At 37.6% G+C, this 9,444-nt stretch overlaps 2 protein-coding genes across 2 annotated transcripts; both read right to left on the bottom strand.

The window, feature by feature from the left end:
- Positions 1-1,354: 1,354 nt before the first annotated feature.
- LOC100450517 (prothymosin alpha-like) lies at positions 1,355-1,974 on the bottom strand. Its single transcript, XM_009246733.4, has one exon. The coding sequence runs from the start codon at positions 1,941-1,943 to the stop codon at positions 1,614-1,616; it is 330 nt and encodes a 109-aa protein (XP_009245008.3). The 5' UTR covers positions 1,944-1,974; the 3' UTR covers positions 1,355-1,613.
- Positions 1,975-6,653: 4,679 nt separating this feature from the next.
- LOC100450878 (olfactory receptor 51G2-like) lies at positions 6,654-7,616 on the bottom strand. Its single transcript, XM_002822151.3, has one exon. It carries the CDS (start codon positions 7,614-7,616, stop codon positions 6,654-6,656), a length of 963 nt encoding a protein of 320 aa, XP_002822197.2.
- Positions 7,617-9,444: the final 1,828 nt, after the last annotated feature.

The raw sequence follows: 9,444 nt of genomic DNA, 5'->3' as shown, positions 1-9,444 counted from the left end.
AGAACCTTTTATCTCCTCCTGGAAGGACAAGGGTCTTCTAGATAGATGGAGAAAGTAGTGGAGTCCTAAACCAGTAAGGAAAACTGACATACCCACGGCTGAGGGCTGTAGGATTATTGATGGCTATTGAGGGCTGCAGGGTTATTGATCGGTACATGCCTCTGCTGCCTATATTTGGATGCAATTGGGGGAGGAGTGCTAGACCCTGCACAGAGAGAAACTCATTTCGGAGCAGTTCCATAGGCCCTGTACTCCGTTCTTTCTCTGTTATCATTCATGCATCTGTTGAAACTTTATTTGTGCTGAGCTTTTATGTGCCATGCCCAAGTTAAGCATTAGGCACACAGGTATAACTAAAACATAGTTCCTGGCCTCAAGAATTTCACAGTCTTATGTGCAATTATTTATAATTACAATATAATGTGTTAAGAGCATGAGGGAAGCACAGGGTGTTCAGGGGTCACAGTTAAACCCCCTGACTTGGCAAACCCCCTGTTCCAGTCTCAATGGAAATCACATGCTAGTCAGGAAGAAATACAATTATTTTGCTTCCTCTGCATTCTAATTCTGCATTCTTAACACCTGCCAATCAGATTATCCTGTTTGTCTTGAGACTTCCCTCAGCATTCGGTAATTATCTAGTAATTACCTGAGAGACTGTCCCATCTTTCTTGAAATATAGGACGATGGAGGATTCTGGCATGAGGGATGTATATACACACATACATAGATATGTAATTACATACATATACACATATGGTGTACGTATATATTAAACACATATACACACACACACCCATATATTTCTATACACCCATAGGTATTTCCCCACTTACAACTTTTAGCCTTTATAAATTTCAAGTCTATGAAAAAGGTGAAAGAATAACATAATAAAAACTTGTATTTTCTTTTTTTTTTTTTTGTTAGAACAACTCAGCAAAATAAAATTAAAATCCCTGTTTATTGTTGGACAACATTGTTTCACACATACATCAAACAGGCCAAAAAAAATAAACAGCAACTTCATAGACAAAAAAGGAAAAAAAAGAAACCTTTTATCTTTGGCCTTTTTAACCATCTCATACAAACCAACTACTTATAGTACAGCTAAGTACATACACAAAAAAGTTACTGGAATGCTCTGAATAAGATTGTTTTTCTGTTGTCATTTTTGCTTTTTTTACAAGGTTTTTTTTCTCCTTTGAGATTATAATGAACATGGTCACACCACAAGTAAAGTCAGAAGTAGGACAGAACGCTCCGAAGGCTGGTTTGGTCATCTGAGATCATTAAAAATGGCTGACCCTAACAATATGTACAAAAATAAAAAATGTAAATAAAAAATACAAACAAATTTCCTTTTTAAAGTACTTTTAAGAAAAAAAGCAGGGCCTTGGAAGTTTTGGTTCTTTTTTCCTCCCCTGTTGCAAATTCTCATGGTTTGGGTTGGGTGGTGGAGAGCGCGTGTCATCTGCGGGTGGCACTGCCCACGGTGGGCGGGCGGGCCTCTCTACTTGAAGGTGACCACGTTTAGATTCTGAGACGGGAAGTGGAGGGTGAATAGGTCACGGCGGACTTTTTTTTTTTTAGTTTAACTTTTCCTTTTTTGCTGTCTAGTCATCCTCGTCGGTCTTCTGCTTCTTGGTATCGACATCGTCATCCTCATTATCTTCAGCTGCCCGCTTGCCCGTAGCTGACTCAGCTTCCTCATCTTCATCTCCATCCTCTTCCTCACCTTCACCTCCTTCTTCCTCCTCCTCTTCCTCCCCACCTTCTTCCTCTTCTTCATCTGCCTCATTGTCAGCCTCCTGCTCCCCATTTTCCTCATTAGCATTCCCGTTAGCAGGGGCGTCTCTTCTATTTTCCGCCTCTTCCACGACTTCCTTCTCCTTTAAGTCCTTGGTGGTGATTTCGGAGCTGGTGTCTACGGCTGCGTCTGACATGGTGGGGCACGCCGGGATCCTATGCAGGGGATTAAAAAGAAAGCGAGATGCGGGCTCTTTAGTGGGCGAAGGACATGAGCAGACACTTCTCAAAAGAAGACATTTATGCAGCCAAAAAACACATGAAAAAATGCTCACCATCACTGGCCATCAGAGAAATGCAAATCAAAACCACAATGAGATACCATCTCACACCAGTTAGAATGGCAATCATTAAAAAGTCAGGAAACAACAGGTGCTGGAGAGGATGTGGAGAAATAGGAACACTTTTACACTGTTGGTGGGACTGTAAACTAGTTCAACCCTTGTGGAAGTCAGTGTGGCGATTCCTCAGGGATCTAGAACTAGAAATTCCATTTGACCCAGCCATCCCATTACTGGGTATATACCCAAAGGACTATAAATCATGCTGCTATAAAGACACATGCACACGTATGTTTATTGCGGCATTATTCACAATAGCAAAGACTTGGAACCAACCCAAATGTCCAACAATGATAGACTGGATTAAGAGAATGTGACACATATACACCATGGAATACTATGCAGCCATAAAAAAGGATGAGTTCATGTCCTTTATAGGGACATGGATGAAATTGGAAATCATCATTCTCAGTAAACTATCGCAAGAACAAAAAACCAAACACCGCATATTCTCACTCATAGATGGGAATTGAACAATGAGAACACATGGACACAGGAAGGGGAACATCACACTTCGGGGACTGTTGTGGGGTGGGGGGAGTGGGGAGGGATAGCATTGGGAGATATGCTTAATGCTAGATGACGAGATAGTGGGTGCAGCGCACCAGCATGGCACATGTATACATATGTAACTTACCTGCACATTGCGCACATGTACCATAAAACCTAAAGTATAATAATAATAATAATAATAATAATAAACAACTAAAAATAATAATAAAAAAAAAAAAAGAAAGCGAGAGTTCAGGGACTCTGGCGGTAAAGCTGCCAGAGTCCGCGGCGGCGGAGGAGGCGCACGGCGGAGGCAGCTGCGGCAAGCATGGAGGCGGACGAGGAACAACGCAAAGATGGCTTTTCAGAGCAGCCAGTCAAACTCGTATTTTCATTACTGGATTGATAACATATTTTTCACACAGTTTTTCTCCTTCTGTCTCTCTCTCTCCCTCCATCTCTACAGACACACACACTCGCCCACATCCATATACGTTTTTATTTTTACTCTCACTTGAATGTAATTTTAGACATTATAATCTTTCTCAATCAATATTTAATATGCACCTTCTAATAACAGATTCTCCTACATAACCACGATAATATTTCAAATCTAAGCAAATTATACTAAAGCTAATAATATAATCAATATATAATACATATTCAAAATTACACAATTGTTTTAATAATGATGGGTTTCTGTTAGTTTAATAATGATGGGTTTCTGTTAGTAGTTGGTTGTTGTGTCCCTTTAATCTTTTAAAATTTAGATTGATTCTAAATATATATATGTGTGCATATATATGTGTGTGTATAATATATGTTTGTGTGTATATATATTATATATTTATATATTTTATGTATTTTGTATCTATATATTATATATATTATATATAATGTATAATATTTAATATATAATATAACATATTATATATAATATAATATATAATATATAAAATATAATATATAATATAATATATATAATATAATATATAATATAATATATATAATATAATATATAATATATAATATAATAAATATAATATATAATATATAATATATAATATAATAAATATAATATATAATATATAATATATTTAATATATAATATATAATAATATATAATATATTATAATATACTATATAATATATAATATATTATAATATAATATGTAATATAATATATATTATAATATAATATATAATATAATATATAATATATGTGTATATATATAGACTGCCCCCACCAATGGAGTCTCGCTCTGTTGCCCAGGCTGGAGTGCAGTGGCATGATCTTGGCTCACTGCAGCCTCCACCTCCTGGGTTCCAGCAATTTTCCTGCCTCAGCCTCCTGAGTAGCTGGGATTACAGGCATGTGCCACCGCGCCTGGCTAATTTTTGTATTTTTAGTAGAGACGGGGTTTCACCATGTTGGCCAGGCTGGTCTTGTGATCCACCCTCCTCAGCCTCCCAAAGTGCTGGGATTACAGGCCTGATAAATTTTTTATAACACTGCATTTTTAAAAGATTCTAGGCCAGTTTGTGTGTGTGTATGTGTAATGTTTCCATATTCTAGATTTTTCTGATGATTTCCTCATGGCTAGATTTAGGCAAAATAGTTTTGGTAGGAATTCCATATATATGATGTTGTTTTCTTATTGCTCACGTTAGAAGGTACCTAAGTTCACAATATCTCATCATCGAGTAAGCTAACTTTGCTCGTGTGTTTAGGGTAACAATGATCAATCTTATTTATTATAAAGGTACATTCATTTTTCTTATTTATAATTAAGCTGCACAGTGATACATTGAGATTATGCAAATATTCTGTTTCCCAACATCCTTTAAACATTTGTTGATTTACTTATGTTAACAACTACAAATGGTGTTTTTAAAAATCTATAAACTTTTGCATTTATACAAGACATTACTCTGTAGAGAAGAGTTTTTCTTTTTCTTTTCTCTTTCTCTGTTTTGAGTATCACTATGGACACATACATTTAAATAAACCAATTTGTAGGCTGGGTGTGGTGTCTCACACCTGTAATTCCAGCACTTTGGGAGGCCGAGGCAGGCGGATCATGAGAGATCGAGACCATCCTGGCTAATATGGTGAGACCCCGTCTCTACTAAAAATACAAAAAAGTAGCCAGGCGTGGTGGCATGCACCTGTAGTCTCAGCTACTTGGGAGGCTGAGGCAGGAGAAATGCTTGAACCTGGGAGGTGGAGGTTGCAGTGAAGCAAGATCGTGCCACTGCACTCCAGCCTGGGTGACAGAGCGAGACTCTGTCTCAAACCAAAAAAATAAAAAATTAAAAAAAAAACCAATTTGTTTGCTGTATTGCTGTCAAAATTCTTAATAATTTTTAGTATTCCAATTTTTATTTAACTTTTATTTCCATTTTAGGGGTACATGCGCAGGTTTGTTATATAGGTAAATTGTGTGTCACAAGAGTTTGGGGTACAGATTATTTCATCACCCAGGTAATAAGCACAGTACCTGATAGGTAGTTCTCTGGTCCTTACCCTCCTCCCACCCTCCATCCTCATGTACACCCCAGTGTCTGTTCTCTTCTTTGTGTCTATATATATTCGATGTTGAGCTTCCACTTACACATGAGAACATTCAATACTTTGCTTAATGTTTCTGTGTTAGTTTGCTTAGGATAATGTCCTCCAGCTCCATCCATGTTGCTACAAAGAACATGATCTCGTTCTTTTTTATGGCTGTGTAGTATTCCTTAGTGCATATGTACTACATTTTCTTTATCCAGTCTACCCTGTTGGGCATTTAGGTTGATTTCACGTCTTTAGTATTGTGGATAGTGCTGTGATGTAGTATTCCAATATTCAGTGTACCTTTGGCCACTGGTAGCTCTTTCAAATAGGTTTCTGGTTCTTTTTTCTGTTACATGAGCTTATTGTCCTTGTGTTCTTTACTTTTAGGCACAGTCTGTTCCAGTATCACCTAAAGTTTTCCCTGCTCTATGCTTAGAATTAGCCATTTCTTCAAAGATTTCAGGTTATTTGTAGTGGGGAATATAATTAGAAATCAATAAGTGGGTGCTAGCTCTGCTCACTGCTCCCAGTGTCATTGAGTATGGGCACTTTCAGTGGACAGGGATTGGAAATCTAGAGATACAATTAAAAATGCAACTACTAATTTTTTTTATTAGGATAGCACAGACAAATTTATCATCCATTGTCATTGTCTTAGACTGTAATAACAACCTCCTAAGTAGTTTTCTTGCCTTCTTTTTCTACTGCACTTTCACCTTCCTAATCCATAATACAGTAAGTTCTGTGCAGCCTTCTGCAGTGCAATAGTCTTCAATAGCAGACTTTTAAGGAAAGAATGCAGGTTAGATGTCTCAATCAGGTCTGAAAGGCCCCAAGAGGTCTCTCCACTGCCAGTCATTTATTGCTTATCTCCTGTTGTTCTTCCAAAACAGGCACATAGATTGTGCTGAATTACATCTGACTGCTTGCTTTTCCACAAGTACACCACATTATTCTAAATCATTTAAAAATTATTCTTTTTTTGTTTATTAGTTGGCTCCCCACCCCCTGTTTGGCAACCCCCTATTTACCTTTCAGCTTCTTTCTCATCTTAATCCTTTCTTATTTCCTCTTGCAAGGCCAGTAAACTCTCTTCTGAGTTCCTATAACACTTTATGTGTGCCTATCACATTCTCATTACACATTACTATAATTGTGCATTTAAGGACCGCTGTCCCCCAGTGAATGACAAAGGCGATATAGTTCACTTTTAACATTTTTAGTGATAAGCACAGATTCTTGCACAAGTAAACACTGAAGAAAATATCTGAGGTTAGTGAGTGTATAAAGGAATCAAGACTGTTCTTTACCTATCAGTCTGAGGGCATCCAATTGCATGTCATACTCTTCCTAATGTGTCTGGGCATGAGATTTGAGTAAGGGTTTTCTGGGCATAAGATATGACTGTTTGGCCATATTTTCCTTCCAGATCTTTAGGTTATTTTCTTATTTCATCAGCCTTGCCCCTTCCCTCTCAGTACCTTGAGCATGGCCTCCCTGATGGGCTTGGATTTCATACTGTAGATGATGGGGTTGAGCACAGGAGGTACCACCAGATACACATAGGCAACCAGGGCATGCACAATGTGGGGTAGGTACCTCCCAAAACGGTGGATCATAGACACACCTATGACTGGAATGTAGAAAACCAGGACAGCTGAGATATGAGACACACAGGTGTTGAGGGCCTGGATGCGTTCCCTGGGAGAGGCCAGCCCTATCACTGTATAAAGAATAAATATATAGGACAGGACAATAAGCAAGGAGTCTACACCCACTGTGGACAGAACCACATAGAGCCCATAAAGGATGTTGACCTTGATGTCAGCACAGGCCTGTTTCATGACATCTGCATGGAAACAGAATGAATGAGACAAGAGGATCTTTCCAGGGCAGTAGTTCAATCGCTTCAGCAAGAAGGGAATGGAGAAGAGGGACATAGTGGCTCGAGTCACAATAGCCAGCCCAATCCTGATGATGACATTATTTGTGAGGACAGCTGCATAGCACAGGGGGTTGGAGATGGCCACAAAGTGGTCAAAGGACATAGCCAGGAGCACTGAGGACTCTGCCACAGAGAAGGAGCGCAGGAAGAACATCTGGACCAGGCAGACGTTGAAGCCAATGAGCCGATAATCAAACCAGAGCACAGCCAAGGTGGTGGGCATTGTGGACAAGGTGAGGCCCGCATCGGTGAGTGCCAGCATGGACAGGAAGTAGTACATGGGCTGGTGCAGACTGGGGGTCCTCTTCACAGCCAGGAGGATCAGCCAGTTCCCAGGGAGGGCCACAGTGTACATGGAGGAAAAGGGAATGGCAAGCCAGCCATGAATGGCCTCCAGCCCTGGGATGCCAGTCATGAGAAAAGCAGGTGGTTCGAAGAAGGAGATGTTAACATAGGACTGGAAAGGGAGCATCCTAGGAGGCAGCCGAGGGCTCTGGAGAGATGTGAGCTCTTCAATCTGGGTAGAAAATAAGGAGAAAATACAAAATTATTGGAAGAACACCACTTCTGATATCAGGTGCCATTGGTTCATGCACACTAGCAAATATGACAGATGTGAATCACATTTTAAAATGTACTTCCATCTAAATGAAAAGGGGGAATAACTGTAAATTAAGCTTATTGATGACAAAAGTTCCAGTTGATAGCATGTAACACTGTTTTCTTTTTATATTTAACAAAGTGATACTTTCTTTTAATGTACATGAAGTGGTCCTGAAAAGCTTAGTACAAAATGCTGTATTTTAAACAGGAAACAGTGATCCCATAGAAATAAATTGTAGATCTACTGTAGAAACCTGAGGGGTAGAAGGCATGGGCTTGTTATTCTTATTTTCTTGGATTCAGCTTCTACATTCCCAAACAAGCAAATAAGAAAACAAAAGAAAAATAGTTTAAAGGTAGATCAAGAAAAGAGATGAAAAGAAGACATCCAAATATCTTTAGCAGAGATTTAAAAACCTACCCAAAACAGGTCTGTGAGCTAAAGCAAATTTTATGATGATAGCTGGGTCTACAGTTGTATCTAGTCAATGTAATTAGCTCACACTGAAGGTAAAAAATGACCAAGAACTGGAGGGCAGGAGAGTTAAGAAATATTGTGTCTACTGGCTGGAAGACTGTGTATATTTTGTGAAATATTTTTAAAGAATACATAGAAAATTAAACTTGCTGTTGGTGTCAGTTGAGTTATTCTCTATTCTCTCTCTGTTATGCATTACTTTTTGAGTGAATATCAAGTCCTGATGGAACTGACTCCATTTAAAGATGAGTAAAAAACAGGGAAGTTCCAACATAGAATTTATGCAGACATATTTTGTAAAAATTAAAAGGGATAAAGTAAGTTAAACATATATTAAATACTCTTTGAAATAAAGAGTTACTAGAGGAAAGAGAAAAAAGTTCTATATAAATTTTTTTCTAAATACTTAAAAAAGTTAAAGAAAACATGAAGAAAATTAAATGTTGTAATACTAGAGTGTGAAAATGAGTTGATAATAGAGAAAATAAAAATCGTAGACCAAAGAAAATAACCTGGGGCAAAAAAATAGAAGCTACTCTAAAATTGAAAATATTCTTATTAGAAAAAGGTATGCTGCTTAGAAACTTACAAATATGAAAAATAGAATTGAGAATAATCAAACAAAATGAAATTAAAGCAATGATAAAAGTAATTAGAGAAAATGTAATTGATATGCTGAATAAAACAGTGCAATCTCAAACACAATAGGTATTCCTGAAGGGGAGTAAAATAAGAATAAAAAAGAAAAATATTCAAATATATAATAAAATATCTATCTAAAAAATTATAAAAAATCCAAGTCTTTGTACCAACATGCTTATCTACCAGAAAATAAACACTAATGACTAGGCAAATATAGATATATTTAGGTATAATTATTACATTGCAAGGATAAAAATCCTATAAATTCCCTGATGGAGGCAACAAATCTTAAAATGAAAAAGTATCAGAGGCAACCCAGAAATCTCTTAAGACCAATAGATCACAAAAAAAGGGATTAATGTGTACAGAAAAAAATGGATGTGTAAAAAACATCAATTTTTTACATCCAAATGTGTAAAATAATGGATGGAATATAAACATTCTTTTTTTTTTTTGAGACGGAGTTTTGCTCTTGTTGCCCAGGCTGGAATTCAATGGCGCGATCTCGCTCACAGCAACCTCCGCCTCCTGGATTCAAGCGATTCTCCTGCCTCAGCCTTCTGAGTAGCTGGGATTA

Source organism: Pongo abelii, chromosome 9 (assembly GCF_028885655.2).
Source record: "Pongo abelii isolate AG06213 chromosome 9, NHGRI_mPonAbe1-v2.0_pri, whole genome shotgun sequence".
In the NCBI taxonomy this organism is placed as follows: Eukaryota; Metazoa; Chordata; class Mammalia; order Primates; family Hominidae; genus Pongo; species Pongo abelii.
This window is presented reverse-complemented; position numbering and strand designations above follow the sequence as displayed.

Coding starts and splice junctions, on each gene's coding strand:
- LOC100450878 (XM_002822151.3), bottom strand. CDS start 7,616: ATGCTCCCTTTCCAGTCCTATGTTAACATCTCCTTCTTCGAACCACCT.
- LOC100450517 (XM_009246733.4), bottom strand. CDS start 1,943: ATGTCAGACGCAGCCGTAGACACCAGCTCCGAAATCACCACCAAGGAC.